The sequence below is a fragment of the Clarias gariepinus genome, chromosome 8 (genome assembly GCF_024256425.1).
Source record: "Clarias gariepinus isolate MV-2021 ecotype Netherlands chromosome 8, CGAR_prim_01v2, whole genome shotgun sequence".
Taxonomy (NCBI): Eukaryota; Metazoa; Chordata; class Actinopteri; order Siluriformes; family Clariidae; genus Clarias; species Clarias gariepinus.
The window spans coordinates 33,019,486-33,041,791 of NC_071107.1; the positions used below are offsets into that span (position 1 = coordinate 33,019,486).

General features: G+C 36.6%; 1 protein-coding gene across 7 annotated transcripts in view; it reads left to right on the forward strand.

Annotated features, from left to right (window-relative positions):
• Window positions 1-13,831, forward strand: part of ablim1a (actin binding LIM protein 1a) — a 50,449-nt gene extending 36,618 nt beyond the window's left edge. For 2 of the 7 annotated variants that reach the window (XR_008361016.1, XR_008361018.1), the window contains exons 9-21: window positions 561-638; window positions 1,504-1,659; window positions 2,063-2,107; window positions 2,400-2,435; window positions 2,532-2,661; window positions 3,293-3,376; window positions 4,288-4,335; window positions 6,192-6,280; window positions 8,030-8,141; window positions 9,794-9,855; window positions 9,967-10,027; window positions 10,121-12,311; window positions 12,597-13,831. Coding sequence is in view for 1 of the 7 variants with exons in the window: in XM_053502530.1 (XP_053358505.1) it covers window positions 561-638; window positions 1,504-1,659; window positions 2,400-2,435; window positions 2,532-2,661; window positions 3,293-3,376; window positions 4,288-4,335; window positions 6,192-6,280; window positions 8,030-8,141; window positions 9,794-9,855; window positions 9,967-10,027; window positions 10,121-10,128; window positions 10,975-11,049; window positions 12,231-12,311; window positions 12,597-12,710 (1,134 nt within the window). In the remaining 6 variants the exon portion in view is untranslated. The remainder of the gene's footprint in view (window positions 1-560; window positions 639-1,503; window positions 1,660-2,062; window positions 2,108-2,399; window positions 2,436-2,531; window positions 2,662-3,292; window positions 3,377-4,287; window positions 4,336-6,191; window positions 6,281-8,029; window positions 8,142-9,793; window positions 9,856-9,966; window positions 10,028-10,120; window positions 12,312-12,596) is intronic. The other 5 variants (XR_008361017.1, XM_053502530.1, XR_008361019.1 and 2 more) reach the window with 5 other exon arrangements.
• Window positions 13,832-22,306: the final 8,475 nt, after the last annotated feature.

Consider the following 22,306-nt stretch of genomic DNA (forward strand, 5'->3'; position numbering starts at 1 on the left):
CCTTTATAGGACGTCATTCCTCTTTGAAAGTTATGTTCAACCTGTCTTATCATTACACTGATTATTTCTCCCACATTTGTCCATCCTGCTATGGTTGGGTTTTTGTATTACTTTCACACACCCTTATTCACTTCTCATCATGGCTCAGAACCACATCAACAAATCATTGATTGCGCCGCCATTTTATTAAATCAAGGCTTTAAAGTTTGAAACATACTTTTAATCATGACCAAGGTTTTAATTTATCTTATTTTATTTAAGTTCTTAGCACAGAATTAGCAAGTACACAAAAAGTATAGGCACCTTGTCTAGCTTGTAAAACATTCATGGGTTTCCTCAATCTAGCCACATAAATCTAAATCGTAATTAGGTTTATTTACTAATTGGCCATTTTATATTGTACCAGTTTCTCCTGTTTATCACACAGATGACAGCAGTGTGTTGTGTCGTTGTTGGTGTGTGTATGTGTTTCATTAACATCCAAAGTCGAACTGGTGAACAGGCCTTGGTGGACAGTGAGTGTGTGGGTTGCTGGTTCTAAACCTGTGTTCACTCCACAGCCGACGCGCTCGTCATCAGAGAGTGTGTGTTCCAGACCTGGTTCAAGCATACCTGGCTCACCGGGTCACACCCTATATGTAAGTGCTAGTAATCACACATACACAAAAAAAGCACAAACTGTGCAGATTGGCAAAAGGAACTTTTTTTTTCTTCACTAGATGATTTAACGGCTGCTTATCAACAATCATAAAAGACTACAATATTAATTCAGTGACCATTTCTTTATATCTTTATAGCTATATAAAAATGATTATAAAAAATGCATGATTTTATACTGTATATGTCATATGTGAGGTATGAATACTTCCTTTTCCTTTAAAATACATGTACGTACATTACACTACAGCACTATTCCATTCTCAATTCAGATTGGTCAAAAAGTCTATTTTATCATTTATATAGCAAACACTTACCAGTGAACATGCATAATGGTCCATATACTGTAAATTGATTATAAAAAACTTCTATATACAGTATATAATGAAACATTAAAGTTGGCATGTCTATATTTTGAAGATATTTGCCAAAAAAACAATTTGGGGGACGTATGATGAGTAATGTCTGTCTGTTTGTCAGTTTGTTTGTGCACGCATCACGTAAAAACTAGTAAACAATTTTTAATCGGGTTTTCAAATGTGTATAAGGTTGACCTTGAGGTAACATGTCGGTTTTGTTTCATCGTATTCGGCCCACGGGAAAAGAAGATATGCTACTTTGAAATTTAAATTGAAAACTTCCTTATACCAAAAAAAAAAAATCAACCTGAAAAAATCATTACCCGTTTGACCTTGACAGATGTCATCTTGCAAAGAACCCAATACTATTCATGTCACTTGTCAGTGTTCACTGACCTGTGTACATGAACAGCTTGTACATGTGCATATTTCTGCGAGTACTGCAGTTTAATACTCACACCCTGTGTGGGTTGTGTTTTTCTTCCAGGCAAAAGTAGACAATGAGATCCTTGATTATCGAGATCTCGCCGCCATTCCCAAAGTCAAAGCCATTTATGACATCGAACGTCCCGACCTGATCAACTATGAGCCACTTTACACCACTTCCCTCGACGAGTTAGAGGAGAGAGAGAGCGTGGGAGAGGTAAAACTTCACAAACACAGTGTTCATTTGTGTGTGCTGCATGCATGCATGAACAGCACTACAAAATTGCACTTGGTATCTAAACTTTATCCCTTTAATTTAAAAGTAGGGTGCAAAAGTCTAAGTCCAATAATAAGAACTGCACTTATTTCATGATCTATCATTAATCATGTTTGGATCAATAATGCAATATTGTTATTATATTATTCATAGAAACAAATTATTAACATTTAATAATAAGGCTGTTCTGGGTTGTGCACCATTTCTTTTTCCTTTTTGTCTTCTTAAAAAAATTTTTATTATTGACTCATACAAAATAACTGACAAATTTTTCATAACTCATAAAATAAAAGCAGTTCTTGGTAGTGGACTCAGACTTTTGGGCCCTACACTTTGTTAACAGCTTCAGACCTTGAGGCGTGAACGCACCCCTATGCCAGATGATCGAGTAAGTCGTGCTCCTGCTAGACTACCTAGGCATGTGACCTTAACTCTGTCACATTATCCATAAATCACAGTTTATTTCATCGTAGCTCCATTATAAGTCATATGTGCGTGAGTGTACGTGTTAGTACTCACATCCATGTTGCTAGAGTGGTGTGGTGTTTTTTTTTTTTTTTTATAGCTACATCTTCACAGTACAACGTGTATACCTGCGTGTGCTTTCATCTCCATCCTCATAAGTCATAAAGTTGCCATCATTGCACAGTGCAAACCTTTTTTTATGTGGATTCTTTCAGACACCAAGGACTATGTCGCCAGTGCCATCTGCAGATGTAAGTACCCGAGTCCTTTGTGTCACACGCTACTCAGTTTGCAGCTTATGATCATTAGTGTGTCACTGTACATGAACTGTGTGTGTGTGTGTTTAGAGTTTTTACGACATAAGGGGCCACATGCTGCAGCGGTCAACAAGTCAGGGCTCTATCGGCTCACCCGTCTATAACCGCCACTGTTACACACCAACCATGTCTCGCTCACCGCAGCACTTTCACCGGCCAGGTGAGACATATATTCTACCTTCGACTGCACATTTGCATTATGGGTATGAGAAAGATTTTAACAAATCATTAAAAACAACAAGAATGTTTTTTGTTATTAAGTTAACCATAAATAATATTATACTGTCTAGACTACATGTAGAAGATGTTTAAAAACTATTCCACTCTTTAGATTTTCACAGTATTATTACAGTATGCTATTACACTGGCATATTTAGGCAACCCTATCCTATATCTGTTCCTAGTTATTCATTCAGTTTGCAAATGTTATTCCTGAAAGAAATTTACATAAGATCATTTATTAAATTTAGTTATTAAATACAAAGTATTATTTAATAATATGTTTTTTTTTAAACATTAAGTAATATGAAAGAAACAATATGAAGAATAATTATGCTATAAATACACTTTTTGCAAATCTGTTGTAGCACCTGGTTTATCCTGGTTTATATAATGTGTGTGTTATCATTCATAACACACACATTATATATTATAAAAATCATTGCAACCTAAACCTAATATTGACTTTAACAAGTCATTTACTTGTTTTTGTCATTAAAGGCAAAAAAAAAAACACATCTCTCTGGCCCTAAACTTCCGCCCTAGTTGACCTATGACCTTTTTGATTCAAGGCCCTGAGCCATCAAGTGGGCGGAGCTCCCCTGGGGCCAGCACGCCCCCTCTCCCCCTGACCCCGAAACATTTCCATCTGCCAGGTATTGAGGATGTGATGCATCTGCGCGGTCCTGTGCGTGTAGTCACATCGTTATGTTTCACCCTCCGTGTGTCATCCTCAAGCTGTATTATGTGTTCACAGGACCGATTCATGTGTGTTGTTACTGTAAATTAGGAATCCTGGTGGGACAAGTGAACATTCTGTGTTTTTGTTTTTTGTTCTTGCTGGTTCCCAGTTTTTAGGAAGACCATTTCATAGACCTGTTTACACTCTCTACCATCTTGTGACTGTGCATGGTAAATCGATTGTACGGGGGGTGTTCAATCCAAACCAGGACTGATTTTGATAGTGCAGAATAACAGACCATAGGTTATGAGAGTAAAAACTCTCATAACATTTATTTCTCTATATAATCCCCTATTACACTAATGCACGTATCTCAGCTTTCCTCTAGTGCTTGGATACCATCAAAGTAGAAAGGTGTACAAAATTTCTCAGTACACTGAAGCCATGCCTGCTTCACGTCTGAAAGGCTGGCCTCCCAGGAACTCCTTTTATGGCCCTGGCATGTGTAAATGGCTTGGAGTTAAGGTCAGGACTGTATGGGGATGTTGTAAGAACTTCCAGCTGAGTTATTCTAATGTGCAAGTGTTTTTCACCCAGACAGATGCCTCTCTTGTGCAGCAAGGTATCCATTGTTTTTTATAGATCAGTCACTGAATGTTCACAGGAATGATGTCTGGGTATTCACAGATGTACAGCCTTCTTTAAAACATTTTTACAATTCAAAATATCAAGCAGTTTTCCAAGCTAGATTTCCAAGAAATTTCATCACATGTCCTGGTTTGATTTGAATGCCCCTTACAGTACATCTCTTAGTGGTTTAAAAAAAAAATTATAGAGCTTCGAAATAATAAAATTAAAAAAATAAAAAGGATCTTTGTCTTCCAGATCAGAGCGTCAACATGTACAGAAAGCCACCCATCTACAAACAGTATGGTAGGGACACAACAATTCCTCTTCTATGCCAATGCAATAACACATGAAATCTTTAGATGCTCGTGTTCATGACCAAGCACACGGACTGCAGCATTCCTTTTAAAATCCTAATGGAGCAGCCCAAATTAAGCTGCATAAATTGTAATCCCATCCTGATCCTGTAAACATCTTTGACATGAGCTTTGGGCTAGCCCCGTTCTTATATCCTAGTTCCCCCTGCTTTGATATAGATCCGGCTGAGCTTACAGCCGACAGTACTACAGACGACATCATCAAATCTGCAAAATTTCCCTCTGCACTTGCTCCCGGTCCTGAAGAGCTACATAAGATAGAGACTGAGTACAGGCTGTGTCTGTCAACCAGCTGTACCTTAGGTACTGTATGTCAGCGATGTACACTTATTTGCTATGGCCAGCACGCCTCACTTGCTGCTTTTGTTTTCCTCCCCCCCGTTATAATGGATTAAATGAATTAGACCACTCAGGCTACGGATCGATGAAAAGTGATGGCTTTCACTTTGGTTTCTTTTGTTTTTGTGTTGTTGAATGCATTGGAAAAGCAGCTGTTCATATGTTCAAAAATATAATTATGACTCTGCATTGATGTTTCTTTTCAGTCTTATGTGATTTTTAGTTCTTGTTAATCCTTTATTTAGCTCTGCAGTCACATCATTTTCACCTTAACCAAAACATCAAATGCAATTGTTTATTCATTGTATCATCTTTGAATCTAGACCCAATCCAGATTTAACGTATTACAGCATATAGTACATTACCTACCGTGTCTTGCATACATGTATTTAACATCACTTGTGGCATTATCAACAGGAACACAAATGAACTTAATAACTGGATTTCACAAAGATTCTTAGCTACAAATGTTGAAGTAGAGAAGAAAATCAGCATAGTTACAGTGATGGGTAGAGTTTCCCCTGGCCTCTTTGTTGCTTCTCTAAATAACTGCATTTATTTAAACTATAATCCCAATTCAGTTCCTTACTGTTAATTTAAAAAGAAGTGGGTGAATATTTATGTTAGGCACAGTAATAGCATCTTATTATTAAATCCTGTCTGATAAATACTTAAGGTTTGTTTAACATGTACTTGTACGTAGTTCCGTGACAGCCACAAAGTCAAACAAGTTTGTTTGAAGGTGAAAACTGATCAGTGCATGTGGAAACCTATACCTCTTTCTTTAATCTCTGTACTTGTAAACCTTTATGGCTATGACACTAAGAACTGCCAAAAATTTACAAGGACAGAGATGGGTAAACTCCCACACTCTTAGGGGAAAAAATGATGCACTTAAGCATTCTTCACTAAAACTATTGATTGTGAAGAACTTTTAATGAACCATTTTTTTTCTAAAAGTGTCTTGTTGTTGCAGCTGCTTTGGAGATTTCTTTTAAAATTTCACAAGAACAAGTTTTCCCAAAGTTGCTGCAATGGCTTTACTGTCACCCGACATTATTTGTCTGCTTGTCTTTATTTCTTTATATTTGAACTTTTTATATGATTAAAGTGGCTTTATTTATCTGCATCTTCATTCAGTTACTGTCATTACACTGTCTGAAAAACTTTTTTTTATGCGTAGAGTTAAAAGTCAGTTAACTTTTTAACATGCCCTTATAGACGAGTCCTCTCACTTTTCCCCTTGGATGGATTCATGCACAATCGATTGTTTTGACTATAGGACGAATTTGGAATTGCAAATTCTGATGGCATTTCTTTATCTAATGTACACAAATGCTTTAAATAATCTCCTCAATTAAATAGCTTTAAGAGGACAGTCGAAAAGGGGTGTGTTAAAAATCCTATCAAGCATGTGGTACTGGACATTTCCTGTTGATATTTCAGGCTCTGATGGGGGGAGACGGAGATCCCGAGATGAGGATGAGGAGGAACTGCAGAAACGCAGACAACTCCAGGAAGAGCATCTCACCAGGGTAATGTCAAACATGGACAGAAATGACAAAAATACTGTACACACAGTGGCGAAACTTTAGCGTTTACAATATTTAGTTCATACATATTTTGAGGGTATGGGCACTAAGCCTTAAGCCATAAATCCATTTCAATCATTTGTTATAAATCAAAATCATTCTTAAACTAGCCCAACCCTTTTATTAGCTGTCTTGCCTGCTCCTCCACCTCCACAAGTGTAGCTCATGGAGTATCCCATCCCTAACCCAATTGACTTATATAACATTTGTCATACTTTCAAATTGGGTGCAGTAAAAACACTATGGAAACTAAACAGGTTGCAGAATATCTGGAAAGCCAAGCAAATCAACACAACATTGGCTTATAGCTGTCTAACAGCAACACTCGATTCAGGATGAATTAGAAGCAATTATTATGGGGACCTAAGCAGATTTTATTTAGGGCTCCCTCTGTGCCGCTAATACGATTGACTATTGTTAATGCTTAATAATTCGCACAGTATAAATCTACCAGTTGGTTTTGCTCCATCTCCAAAATATTTCAACAGAGAAGTTTCATTTTCGAGTACAGTTGAATGAACAGAATGCTAACAACATAAATTATAAATTTTTAATACATTTTAACAACATAAATTATTAAGCACAGCACCAAGTCATCTGTACACATAAAACAACTCTTAATCTGTAACTAGCTAATTAAGGCATAATGATTTTAGAATATAATAGAACAGACCCCAAAAGAAGGCTAATGTAAACAATTTTAAGCTGTTTTCAGTAACAAGATTATTTTTATTACAAAAATATATACCCAGAAAAAGTAATTTTTACACAGAAAAAAAAATCTTAGTTTTAATCTAAAACTATTAGTTTAGTAATTTGTTATAATATAATAAGATGTCAGGAACATGAACTTGCCTAAAACAAGAAGATAGGTTACCAAGGCTGTTAATTACCTAGGCAGCTAACGTTAGCTTGCAACATAGCTTACTGTAGTTTACAAGAAATTCCTTGAACATACTCTTATCTTGCTGTTTTTTCTCTTCCTTGCTTTTCTTCTTTTTTCTTTTCTCTCCACCCGAAGGATATGTTCTTTTTTGTGACATTTGTGATGGTTTTGCTGCCTCTTTAATCAGCTCCAATAATCATAGTTACAGTCTGATTGTGCTTGCCTCATGCTTGCATTACATTTAATATTGCATTTTTGTATAATTACCATTGTCCTTTGACATATCACCAAAAATGAATAAAAAATCGCTGTCACTCTTGGAGGCCCCCTTGTGGCCACAAGAACTCCAAGCAGACGCTTCGTTCGCTTATGCCTTGGGCCGGTTTTGAGACCAAGTGTTGTTTAAAATGACATGATGTTATCAGATGTGTTTTCTTGCTGAGATGCTTCTGTGACTGGTTTTAAATCTAAGATTTGTCAGGCAGCTACTCTCTCCTCGGTACCTACTTTTAGCCGCACTGCAACTCACAGTTAGTATAAGTAACGGTTAATACAACACCTGTGACATGGAGTGATACATATAGTTAAACGTCCTAATGCTGGTACTGTTTATTACCACCACTCATGGAAAGCGACTCATCCAGTCAGATTGCTCAGTCCAAACTAACTGTATACAATATATTGTAAGATTGTCATTTTTATATATTTTCCCTCACATATATTTTCAGAATGATTATTCACTATAACCTGTAGTTCACAATTCAAGGCTATATATGATAAATCAATGTAAATTGTTTTGCCTGCAGATGCAGTCTGGTCTTGGGAAGCTCATCCTAAAGGAAGAGAAGGAAAAACAGCTGTTTGAAGAACGTCATGCACGAAGTCTGTCCGCACAAAGACAAACAAATGGCAACGCAGGTGTGTGGGCTTCTCCACTTTCTACTCAATATAAATTTTCACTGTAATCCTACATTTGGAAAAATAAAAGGTGATTTTTAAGCATCAGTTTGTGACAAAGTAATGAATTAGGCCAAACACCCATCATAGTAACGTCTGATGATACAGACTTCACAGCTTGCATGCCATTAGTGTTCAGTCAGTTTAACTAGCAAGACACGAGTGAACATCTGAATAAAGTTTTATGGACAGTAGCATAGTACAAAGCCTCAATGAATATCAAGTGTATGTAACCACATCTTGACTTGTTCATGGAGTACGAAATGGTAGCTAGTTACTGTATTGGCATTCGGCTAGTTTTTAAGGTTACAGTTACTGTCATGCTAGTAACATTTGATGGTTAGCCTTAGTTAATGCATTACCTAAAAGTAAAATCGTTTTTTCTTTCCTTGAATCCTTCTTTTACATCTGCTGTCACACTTTAAGTAAATTTAAAAGTACATACCTTCTTATTTAAGCCATTCCTTCATCACATCAGACCACTCTTGAATAGTATACAGTGATGGCCTAAAGTATTAAAACAACATATGCCATGTGTTCACGCTGTGCACAAACCAGGTGATGTCATTAATTAGTCCTCATCTATCTGAAGAGTTCTGCTAATGAGAATCAGCTGATTAAGGTAATGGATGGAACTAATATGTGGCAGGACTTTTTTACTTTCTGAAGCTGGCGAGTCTACCTCTGTACAAAATGGCTAAAACTTGAAAATTTTCAAGGGAATTGTAAGCTTCTGTGGCAGATTTCTGTACATGATCTTCAGAAAGCAACCAAGCAAGCATGGTATGAGCATGAGACAGCAGAATACTACAGACATCTTTTTGACTCTGTGCCCAGCCAGATATAGCAGGTTTTGAAGAATAAAAGACTTCATAATAAATACTGATTGTTGTAGAGCAATTTCACTGATTATTCTTTTGATCTTGATTGTCATAATCTTAAAAACTTGAAAATGTCATTAAAACATTGAATTCCAAATTTAAATTAAAATTTTATTTGTCACATACACAGTCATACACAGTACGATATGCAGTGAAATGCTTATGCGACTGCCAATGACCTTAAAAAGAGAATTAAAACTTATAATTAGAAATAAATATGAATAAAAGAAATAAAAGAAATACGATAGAAAATTAAATTTAATTAGGATAAAAATAGAAATTAAAATAGAAATAGACTGTACATAAAAAAAGAAATAGAAATAAATACTGTACATGGAACATTTTTTTTATTGAAACTTGGTGAAGAAAGATGGTGTGCAAATGTGCATAAAAAGTGACTTATGAAGGTGCCTTATTAAAGTGTCTTTGTGCAAAGGTGCAATTCCACTTTTGTCTCAATACTTTTCGCCACCACTATCCAATGAGGTATACTGTATGAATAATACTATAAGTGTATATTAATAATAACAAGTGGTGCTACACAAGCACCACTAATAATAATATTAATGAAAATATAATGTTTTTAAAAACAATGATTGTTCGTTAAATGAAATGCATTGTTCACACACATAACTGCATTGTTCAACTCTAATAGTACAATTGTGTAACTATTAATAATTATTAAAATTTAATCCTACCTTTTATTAATATCTTGTTATTCTGAAATCACAGATCCACAGTCTCCTGCCAAAACAGGCTCTCTTCCTGGCTATGGTCGGAGCGGGCTGCATCGGGTAAACAACTTATTTCCTTGCAGATTGCAGTCAGTCTATATCTACCTACAGTATATTTACCTTCCTCATGGGAATAAATATCTTGTTTCTGGCTATTTATCACTTCCGTAGCCTCAGTCAACAGACTTTACGCAGTTCAACAGTTACGGAGATGTCTGTGGTGGAGGACGAGGTTAGCTCACGAACACACATACTACATATACACAGTTCAAGACTATTAGTTAATAGTACTGATTATATGTTTTTTTTCTCTCCTTCTTTTCAGAATTTCAGGTAAGTGTGATGTTCACTTCATGTTTTTTTTTACTAAAAGTTGAAAGCAGCTGAAACAATTTGGCTTTGTGTCATAAATGCATTACTTGCTACAGACTCTACATGCTGCAATTTTTTTTATTCTAACTATACCATGGTTTGATGGACTTTCTCTTACAACTTTGTAAAGGAATGCATTTTGACATGTATAGCTGTCATAATTCATTAATTTTCTGGACGTTATTGAAGTTGTGCTACATAAATTTGTTAGAATTCTCTAACCTTGTTTTTTTTTCATAATTAATGATTCTGCTGGTTTTATTATTATTATTATTATTATTATTATTATTATAACTTTTCACTTGATGTCATTATTTGTTTCCGTTGAATAGAACAATGTAGCTCATTATACTGCCTTTAATCGTAACATGACAAGATAATTTTAGATCTTTTTTGGAGTATTGTGATCCAACATGCCAAATTGGTTTGATCAACACCATTTGAGAATCCATTTGGGCATCCTGCAGATGCAAGTTAATATGTATGAATTAATTTTTTTTTTTTGCTTGGCAATGCGCAGTGTCTGATCTCAGTTCAGTAAGGAAGGACGTAAAAAGGAAGTACTAAAATGTAATTTTAGTCATTGTTTTACTTTTGCTTTATCTGTTTGTCTATTTGTCTATTTTTATAATTTTGGTTCATTTGTTTTATTTGCACATCATTTAAAAAACTGTTCTCGCCAGATCTGTCCCTAAAATGAACTCTGACAAAAACATTTTCGAAGTCTCTTTTTTCGTGTTTTATTGACTTGCATCAACAATAAATTTAGTTGTGTTTTTAACAAGCAGTTGATTTATGTGTTTATAGCCCATACAGGATGGACATCGGCCTGTCAGCAGAATGGACAGGGGGGTTTCGATGCCTAATATGCTGGAATTAAAAGCAAGTATCAACAGTGTTTCCCAAACTTTTTTTCCCTAGGTACCCACTTTAAAAAAAATAACAAATCATTGTTACCAGATTTATGAGAATAGTTAATATGTGCATAAATGAGGATTACTAATCATTGAATTGCCATTTACACATCACATAATTACCTTGAATGGTAAACCAGTCATTTCTGACATAGACTACATATGATAAATAACAATGTCATATGCATGTACAGTATTATTGAAAACGGTAAAACTAAAGTGGTAGCAAACTATCTAGCCCCCCCGTGTGATTGCCATGCGTACTACAGACAGACATGGTGACAATAGAGACCCAAATAAAATGACTTTGGGTCACGACACTTTGTTTGGGAACCAATGCACCAAAGTACTCTATTTGGTAGCCAGCCAGTAGTCTGCTATCTAAATGTAATACTTATGTCTACTGGGCCTTAAAGAAACCCTAATGAATAATTACATAACTCTAAACCTAACCCCAAACCTCCTTATAATCTCTTACAATAAATGATGCTTAACTTGCCATTATTAGTGCTAAAATGGCAGGCCAGTGTCTAGCACAGTTATTTTTTTTCTGTTCAAACATGGTTGCTAATTCAACTCTCGGTTAAGGTTTCTGTTGCCAGGTTTTGTTTTGTGTGGGGTTTTTTTTTTGTTGTTGTTGAATTGCAAATTGTGCTGGACACTGGCTCTCTGGAACTAGCTTTGAACAAGCTAGTTGATTTAGAGGGCTAAAAGAGAAGGGTCAGAAAAACACCTGGGGCCAGGTTGCCAACTCTCAGAGGTTGAGGGGCTGGGGCTAGGTAAACATCCTCAGAGGACTAATTGGAGTTCCCAAATTGCCTGTAGTGTGTGAATGAGCATGTGAGTGTTTGAAGCCCTGCGATGGATTAGCTCCCCCTGTGTATGCCCTGCAATGGATAAGCACCCCATCCATGGTGTACCCTTCCTCTTGCCCTAAGTCTTCTGGGATAGGCTCCCCATGACCCTGTATACAGGATAAAGCAGTATAGTCGATGAGAGAGTAAGTATACTGTACTATATTTGCCATGTACATATTTGACATAACCATGATTCAGAATTGAGCATAATTATTTGTTTTAGTTTATTAGTCATTTGCATAAAAAAACCCATGAACTTCTTACTGCTAACTAACGGGTATCTCTTTTGAAGGTATATCCATACGAAATGCTCATCGTCACCAGCCGTGGCAGAGCCAGACTGCCCAGAGATGTGGACAGAACCCGTCTGGAGGTAATGATCGAGAAGTCATTTATCCAAATTTTATGTAAATGTAGACAGGGCTTCTGTGACATCATCTCTGACTGTAGTGAAAATCAAATTTATTTAGTATTCACAAGACTACTTAATATTATTGCTCTCTTTTTGATACGTTATTCTTTGGTAATACGTTATAAGAGGTATTTGAACAAAGACCATCATTGGTCCATCTAACCCCAGCTAGCCAGTCTATAATGCTAGATGGCTAATATTACATGACCTGGTTACATTTCTGCTCTTCTGTTACTCTCTTTTCAGCGGCACCTTGCTCCAGAGATTTTCTTTGAACTCTTCGGGATGGAGATTCAGGAGTTCGATAAACTTCCTCTATGGAAGCGCAACGACATGAAGAAGAGAGCCAGACTCTTTTAATCATAAAAACACACCGTACACATCTGTAATGTACCCATATATTTGCTTTTAGTGTGTCTTTCTTTCTCTCGTGGCCCTCGGTCATGCATATGGAAAAGAAATCTGAAGTGGTTTCATTGGTTTATTGTTTAGCACAATATTATACCGTTATACCATCATTTAAAATGCAAATTGACAAACAATTAAATTAGCACATAAACATCAGACTTTCAGAATGTTATGTTTTTTGGGCTTGTTTTCCTTCCTAATGGAGTTTTTCTTTTTATGCTCACTTCTCCTTAGGTATCATCCACTCATGGAATAAGATGTTTTGTTCAGTTTACTATGAGTTCATTGCTAAATGAATGTAAATGTAACAAGCTTTCACATGCTGTATGCCTGTGTGTTGGTATGTCTTTATGTCAGACATTATAAGCACTAGTAAGTTCCTCAATTTTCCATGTTTCATTTATTCATATTTCAGTAAGTCCTCATCGTTTAATTATCAAAGCAATGCTGAACTTTACTAAAACACTTTAGAGCGTTTAATCGTATGGAAACCCCGCACTGCCATTTGTTCTTTGTATGAATGATATTACAAGTAAAACGATTAATAAACTATGCGATAGACAGCAACACCAAAGGTATGGCCTTGCCCTAGAGAGCAAATATAGCACTGGGTAATTCTCAGGATCCTTATCACCGAAGGCTTAATAGGACCAAACATTTATTGCTCGTGTAAATTACAGTATCAGACTCCGACGTCAGAGCAGTTTTTGTTGTAACTTTGTCTGGGTGGTGCAGTAGGTCAAGGAATGGCATGGCTTCTTCCTCTGTCTTTGTCCTCACACTCAAAACCATACACACAGTAACAAATTCTTTCAGCTTTCTTTCTCTTGGTTGGAACTAATTTCCCTGGTTATCTCAAATGCTTGCAAAACACACAGAGTTTGACAAGCGACAAATATAAACTCTTCATGAATGAAATACTTTCTTGATGTAAAACAGATGCTTCTCGTTAATAAAAATGCAGCAAATCAAATGACATATTTATACTTTTGCTTCTGCCTTTGCAACACCACATAATTATAAACATAGTAACACCCTGTGTCACATTTAGAAGGTTATGCAAAAAAATTAATAAAATCAGAGACAACCCTTTTGTTTTCAGTTAAATTGTGAAATTTAGTACTTACAACGTGTTCAAATCAAACTGGGACTTTTGATTGTACAGAATGACGGAACACAGATATGAGAGTAAAAACTCCCTTTATTTCTCGATATAATCACCTGTTACACTAATGCACACACTCCACTGAGTTCCTGTAATGTGCATGTGGTGTTGGTGATTGTGATTTCAGTGCCTACAGGCAGATGTATCTCTTGCACGTTGGTGTTATTCTTCGATGTTCAAAGATCAGCTGTTACACTTACTGAATGCTCACTGGAACGACTGCAGCACACTCTGAACCACCTCGGTCGGCATCATTATTTACATTTGCACCATTAACTTTTTTTGTATTGTGGCTATAGTGTCTCATCACCAAGTCTTCTGTTTAACCTGCATTCACAAGAAATTTTATCACAAGTCCTAGTTTGACTTGAACGCCGCTGGTACTTTGTGACAAACAATAATTATGGAATATTAATATGAATATTACAAATAATTATGCATTGCTTAATATTTAAGTTAAATATTACAAATAAAATATTTACACATTTTCATACTGTTTTTATTATTGACGCTGTGTATTTAGTGTGGAATACATTTTCCAGTGACCCCTAAATTAAAAAAGGTGATCTTTAAAGTTGGCGGCAAGGTGGTGTAGTAGATAGCACTGTTGCCTTGCACCTCCAGGGTGAACCAGTTCGATACCTGGTCTCTGTGTGCATGTAGTTTGCATGTTCTCCCCGTGCTTGATAGGTTTCCTCCTGGCACTTTTGTTTCCTTCCACAGTCCAAAGACATGCAGAATAGTCTAATTGGCATTCTCAAATTGCCTATACTGTGTGACTGTGTGTATGTGTGATTGCCCTGCGATGGATTGGCACCCTTTCCAGGGTGTACCTTGCCTCGTGCCTTAAGTCTCCTGGGATAGGTTCCAGGACCCCCTAACCCTGAATACAGGATAAAGCTGTATAAGTAAACTAACTCATGCAATTTTCCATGCAGATAATCATGCCGGAGCAGCACAATAAATAAAGATCATGAGATACAGGTAATTTTCACATCGAACATCACAATGGGAAAAACATGAACTTGTTGACTTAACCATTGCATGGTGATTCCAGGTAAGCTGCTTCAATTGTTTTAGAAACTATTGATATTTTGGGAAATAATACACGAAGCAAGAAAATAAATGAAATTTAGGAAAAAAGCCTTAAGGTCAGAAAACAATGGCAAGACTAAAATAAGTTGATTAGTTTTATTGTAATAGGTGATATTATTATATGAGGTTGAAGTCCACGTACATGTCTGCCTGTCTTTCTGTACTAACTTACTACTCTGTCTAACTTACTAATACAAACAAATAAAATTTTGTAAGATTAAGTATCTCACGACTTATTTACACTAAGTTGTATTTCTTAGCCTTCTTGTCGCCAGACAAATACACTCCCTGTTTAAAGTAGATTAAATATTAAGCCTGGCACATAACTGTTTTATAACAGCACTTTTACTCTGATGGTTAAATGTGCTCCAGAAGTTATTCCTGAGTTTCCTACAGTAAATATTCATGCAATACTAACTTTGACATTTTGTTTTTGTAAATAATTTTTACAAAGCGAAAATATAAATAAATGCATATAAATTATATAAAATTATATGTATACAGTATATTCAGGCTTTCAGCATTATATTTTGTGGACATTCACGACAAATACATAATCCCAATTAAATCTGTTTCATTAGTTGTAACTAAGTATGACAAAGTCATGAAGGACGGCTATGGATACTTATTTAATGCATTGTTTATACTGCAGGGTTTCATAAAAGCAATGAAAATCTTTTCGCAAATTTTTCTGGTGCATCTATTGCATAGGATAAGATACCAGAGATACAGCTACACATCTCTATTCAAACACAAGTACTAATTTAGCAATGAAACAACACAGAGAAACGGAAAAATAATCAGCTTCAATAAATTAAATATAAAGATAAATATTTTACACCATAAAAACATTCTCAGAACACCAGAGGGTGCTATAAAGTTTAAGCTGAGTCGCTTGAACTCGTCCTTCATACACAGAGAAAAAATAGATGCCCTGTGAATTATTTTTAAAATTACATCAGTTATATACTGCTATTATTGTAGTATATAGAGCTGTACGGTGATGAGACTCTTAGCTGCAGTAAAACATTTGAACGGTGCAAACGTTTTAATGAAGGTCCGAGGTCTCTCAGAGCCCACTGCGGGTGACTGTTCAGCGAATGGAATGTCTGATCCTTGTAAAAACTTATTGCCAACTCGTGTAAGAGACGCATCTGTTTGTGTGAACTGTACACACACATTCACCAGCACCACTTGCACATTACAGGAACTCGGCTGGGAGTTATCGCCACATCCCCTGTACAGTCCTGAAGGAGTTCCTGGAAGGCCAGTGTTGCAGAAGTGAACAGGCTTATCATGGCTCTGACATACTGAGAAAACTTTCTACCTTGTTGGTTTCCAAGCACAAGTAAAACACTGGCATAAGTACATTAGTGTAGCAGGGGATTATATAAAAAAAATAAAGAGAGTTTTTACTCTCATAACTCATGTATGTTCTGTTATTCTGCACAAAATATCCTGGTTTGACTTGAACACCCCTCGTATATAATCGTGTGATGTACAACAGTGCAGTTTCATGTATATTAATAATTAATGCCATTTTAATGCTAATGTTTTTGTAAGAGGCTAAAGACCAAGTATTTTTACCCTGAATCACTGGATCTGCCAGGAGTAAATACCAGACCACTTCATGTCACGGCTGTCTGATTTTGGACAAAGAAGCAGGACGGTAAAGGCGACCTGATGCTTAGCAGGTTAAGTAGGTTGTCTGCTTTACAGCTTCATGGGCCATAAACGCTCAAACAGGGAGACATAGACAAATTTGTTTTACAGGGATGGGCTGCGGCGTACACAGATCCCAAGACAGACATCTATTTTATTAAAAATGCCATGTGTCTATATGTGTGTGTCAGTGTGTTTTCCATTGAGTACCACTGTAGTCAAGGTTCATAGATATCCTCATGTGGTGCTGGTTTATCCCCTGAAATGTTCTTTACGCTAAATACCTTAGACTTGACCACAGGGGTCAAATCTTAGCAAAAACAATATTGTGTTGTTGTTTTTTTCCCCTAACGGGAATCGATTTATTTCTTACATTCCTTAGCAATTTGCCTGGAATTGCATTTTTTTTTATTAATAAAGAATGACATACATTTTTTTCAAAGTTAAAATCTGTTTCTATTGCGTGAGCGTGTGTGTGTGTGGACCAGACAGTAATCAATACTGTGACTCCTCCGAGTCCAGTTGTTAACAAACCTGTCTTTAATTAAACTCCTGCTGGCTCAAGGTTTTAAGAGTCTTAAAAACAACATTGTGTGTCTCGCCACAAACACTCCCATGGGCATTTCCTCTCAATCAGCCCGTATGACTCATCACCGAAGCGCACTTTTAGTGCTCTTGTACTTACCCACCAGATGAAGGACATGCACAGCAGGAAATGGCAAAGACATCTTTCTTTCCTCCCTCCTATTGATTTAGGATGCCCAGGGGCTCTCAGAGGCAGTAGACTCTCCTACCAATAGGTCACTCACCTTGACCTCTTTAAGGAAAGCAGATCAAAATTCTCACTGGGAATATTAATGAAAAAAAGCAAGTGGAACGAGTGTAACAGGAGCTTAAATGGGATCACTATTTTGACTCTTTTGACCCACTCCTGAACCTTGACTATGCTTTGAAAGAAAGATGAACTCTTTCTCTCTTAGATGATTCTGATTATATTGTTTGGGTGGAAATACGTTACCACCTGACTCGTTGGACATTTCTTGAATTTTTGTATGAGAAATATGAGCTTGAACAGCTTGAGCTGATTATATCAGACACAGTAATTATTAAAAGATGGCCTGGGAAGCTAGCTTGAATTGTTATTTTTGTTACTATGTTTAGATATTTCAAACATTCTAATATGACTATGCAGATGTCTTTTCATCTGTGTACACTAGAAATGGGGGGAAATGTATTAAGTTATGTATTGAGATTCTATAAAAAAATATAGTTTTTAATTTACGTATGTTTCACTTGAGGTGGTGAAATGTTGCAGTTCCTCTATAATCCTGCAGGTGGTGCACTCTAAACTATTCATACTCACAGGCAGAACAGCATGTGTGGTAGGAATCAGTAAATTAAGTTTGCTAAGCTAAGTTTGTTTAAAATTGTAATAGTGTATTATTATAATTTAAATTGAACCTGAACCTCGATATCGTGATAATATCATATCGGCTAGTCCCTGGTAAGGTGGCATGATGAGGAGGCATGGTTTTTTGCTGTTCTATCCGTGCTTGGTGGGTTTCCTCTGGGTACTCCAGTTTCCTGCCACAGACATACAAAAGACACGCAAAGACATGCAGAATAGGTTAATTGATGTTCCCAAATTGGTCGTAGTATGTGAATGAGTGTGTGCCCTGCGATAAATTGGCACCCCATCCAGGGTGTACCCCGCCTCATGCCCTAAGTCTCCTGTGATAGGCTCCAGGCCCCCTGTGACCATGTATACAGGAAAAAGCATTATAGATGATGAGTGAGAGAGAGTGAGTAGTCCCTGGTGATCTCTAGAGTACAGCATTACACTCTCTCAATAATGGTTTTGAAATGACAGACCTGAGAGAAGGGTCTTACCAAAACGGTCCTTTTGTTATGTTTATCCAAGATTTCAATACTTGCCTGCTTTTGTGTTTACTTTGGCCTTGCAGTGTTGAATGGTTGCTCCATTCATTGCTTAACATTGTGATTGCTAGTAAATTAGCTTCTGTTTGTCCACTTTGGTAACCATGTGCTTCTGGGTTGTCCAAATGGACTAAATCCATCCATTCATTCATTATGAACCTCTGTAGTCCAGTGGAGGCCAATGGTGACCATTGCATTTATTCCCATTTTATTCATCAAATTAGCCTAATCTGAATGTCTTTGGATTGTGGGAGAAAACAGGGGTACACGGAGGAAACCCACCAAACACTGAGGCCCCGAGATAGGAATCGAACCCGGACAGATTGATTAAATATACACATTTAATTCAATTTTATACCCTATGATCAACCCAATAATAAAACAGTTGCTTAAAAATGCTTAAAATATTCGAGTATTACTTTAAGGTTACTCTCTGGGGAACCTTGGATACATGTAGAATGCTAGTTTGTTTTTGTATTTATGTATTGTTATACTATTTTGTCCGTAACACAGTGTTAAACCTACGAAAGACAGCTGCAACACTTTTGTTTGTGTACTTGTTGAAATTGTTCCTTTATGTCCACGTGGTGCAACATAGTATACATTGTAGTATTAATTAATATCACTTCAGTACAAACATCCTTAATGGCGTAAAGTTCCAAGATGGAGCTAACAGAACGTGTTGCCAGAACGGTTGGCATGAAAATGCTTTTACAGGCTGACATTTAAAAATAAACAGAAATAAGTCTGAGGCTGAGAAAGATGGAAAATGATAGATAAGTTACACAAGGTATGTGTTTCAATCCTCAACTAACATGCCTGTGTATGCTCTTCATCAAAGCGAGCTTGAGACTTGCATCATACTTTTATCAGCACTGAAGTTGGCACTACAGTATTTTTAGCGAACATACAACCAGCAAAATCCCATTTTGTGTGTGTGTGCGTGTTTGTGTATAAACAATCTACATTGCTATTGTAATGCAAAAATACCAATATGCATGAGTTGGGCTAACATTTTACACCTAAATCCCGGCTGTGTTGTTGTGACACACACGTGTGTGTGTGGGTAAGGGTGAGTGAATGTTTACTTTTCCTTCACTGCTTCCAGTAATGTGTTAACTCTCAGACCTCCTGGGTAGGCTGCTGGGGGGTGTGGACTAGCTTTAACATTTTTTTTATTATTATTTAGGAAAAAGCCAATGCTTGCCCTTTGCACCTCAGCATGGGGGCTGAATGATAACACACACACACACACACACACACAGGCACATTATAGCCTTCTCGCCTGGTTAATGAATTGTGAAGAAAAACTAAGCTTTCTCTCCAGACCAACATTAAGAATCATAATAATTTACAATTTATTATTTTCAAGTTTTATAAGGAATTACATAGTCTCTTACATAATCTCACATGTGACAGTTAAATGTGGTTTATAGCAATTCCCTAATCTTTTTATTTTTTTCGCATTATAGAGCACTATTAAAACTGAACTAGCCTTAACTGTAGTAAGTCTTACAAATCAATTCAGCTTCCTAGTTAAACAACCTGTTAAAGCATTGTGTGTTTGGAGTGAGGGGGTTTGAATGTATACGTTCACGTGTTAGCATGTAAATGATCGTTAAAGTGCACTGTGCTGTACCCCCTGGGTAGCTGACTTAGCAGATTGTAGTGTGAGGATGTAAAAATGCTTTCAGGGGAATGTTTCTGAATGTGTCCAGGCTACGTGCGAGACCGCGGGGTGGCTTTAAGCACCAGGCTTTAATGACAGTGCATGAGTCATGGAGTGTGTGAGAACGTCTGGGGCAAACTCAACAATTTTTAACTGTTACCATGTTTGGAACAATTTTGAAAAAGAGAGAGAGAGAGAGAGAGAGAGAGACTGTGTCTGACTGTGTGTCTAGGAAAAACAGTTTTTTTCCTGTTTGATTTAATTTTGAAAATTCAATAAAAAATGTTGCGTATACAGGAAGTTAGGAGCAGTTACGTGCCAGATTATAAACCTCAAGTTTTATAAGCGTACTGCACATGCGTCAAAATGTGGGTGCGTCTTAAATCGACCTCTGGACAGAATTTAATAAAACTATTGCAGTACTCAGATTTCTGCCTGAAGTTTAACCTGCACCATAAGTGAAATCAAAATGTAATGTAAAAGCGATGTTATGGACAGTTATGTGGCAGATTTAAAAATAAGCTACTAATAAGCTACTTGCTTAACGTAAACAAACGTTCCTACCAATAGATATTAATTAGAAAAGCTAAACTGAATATTTTTACTGGGATTAGTTAATATTTTCACAGCTGAAATAACAGCACTGACTAAACTTAATCTTTATCCAATCTACATTTTCGATTTCTCATCTGTGATTCACTCTCTGATTACCCGAACAGGAAGTGCATTTAGATAAAGAACAAGAAGTACAACTTAGAGTTAACAAGGCGTAAGATACTCAAAATTACACAATTTTATTTATTTGTATTAATAAGTTAGACAGAGAGTTTTGCCAAACAGAAAGACAGGCAGACATGTACAGGGGCTTTACCCTAAAATAAAAATATCACTGATTACATTAAAGTTGATCAGCTTATTATTATTTTTTTTTTCCGGTCAACAACAGGTACTTACACTAGTGCGGTATAGACTGTATGAATGGTACACCAACCAACCCAAGGAAATGTGGATTTGGATGTGTGCGATGTTTAACATTATGCTAATCGCTTACAAACATGACAAATGGCAATTAGCTAGGTGACATCATGCTAACTGAGAACAACCCTACCTAATTAACCGGTTTTTGTTCCTATGCATTAGCAATCCACAAAAGCGACCTTGTGCTAACATATAAAACATCAAGACTGACTAGCCATCACACTTTGCTGCTAGCACACAGTGGGGTTTCAATTCACAACATTTACTTAACACTGCCAACTTAACACATTTACCCGTAATAATGTTTGGATAGATCCAGAAGTCACATGTTAAAAGGAAGTTGCAAGTAAGGTGATTTGGGGATACTGTCCAATCCTGTTTGAAATTGGACTTATTGAAAGGTAAATATATTCCTTAAAAATTATCTTATTTATATGGATTAACAAAAGCCAACAATATTTTTGTTATCAGTGCTAGTCAGGGGTAGCTCAGGGACTAAGGCTGTGGACTACTGATCAAAAGGACCAGCACCACAAAGTTCCCCCTGTTGGGCCCTAGAGCAAGGTCTTTAAATCTCAACTGTTCGGATGTGGAATGAGATGAAATTGTAAGTCGCTCTAAATAAGTATGTCCCCCAAATGCTGTAAATGTAAATGCTAAAACACACTTTACTCCTGTGACTTGTTTAAGAGCAAAAAAAAAGTAAATTACGAGTAAAAAACACCTGTAAAGAGAGAGACTGCTGTAGGAGATGAGTTTATTCATTTTCTGAAGGGTCTAATTTATAGTTTCTCAGGTTTAATAAAGAAAAAAACAGCACATAAAGTGTTAAAGGGGTTAAAATCTCTTTACTATCTTGTCACAACAGGCAGGCTCAAGCACACCAGGATTAACTGCAGTCTGTAGGACACTTCATAGTCAGTTGAATAAACACAACATCTTTCTGCATGATCAAATATCACTGGCTTGAACTCTTCCTCATCTTAAGAATCATGTCATGCTTTGTTCTTACTTGTGTTTAGTTCTTGAGAATGTTTTCTG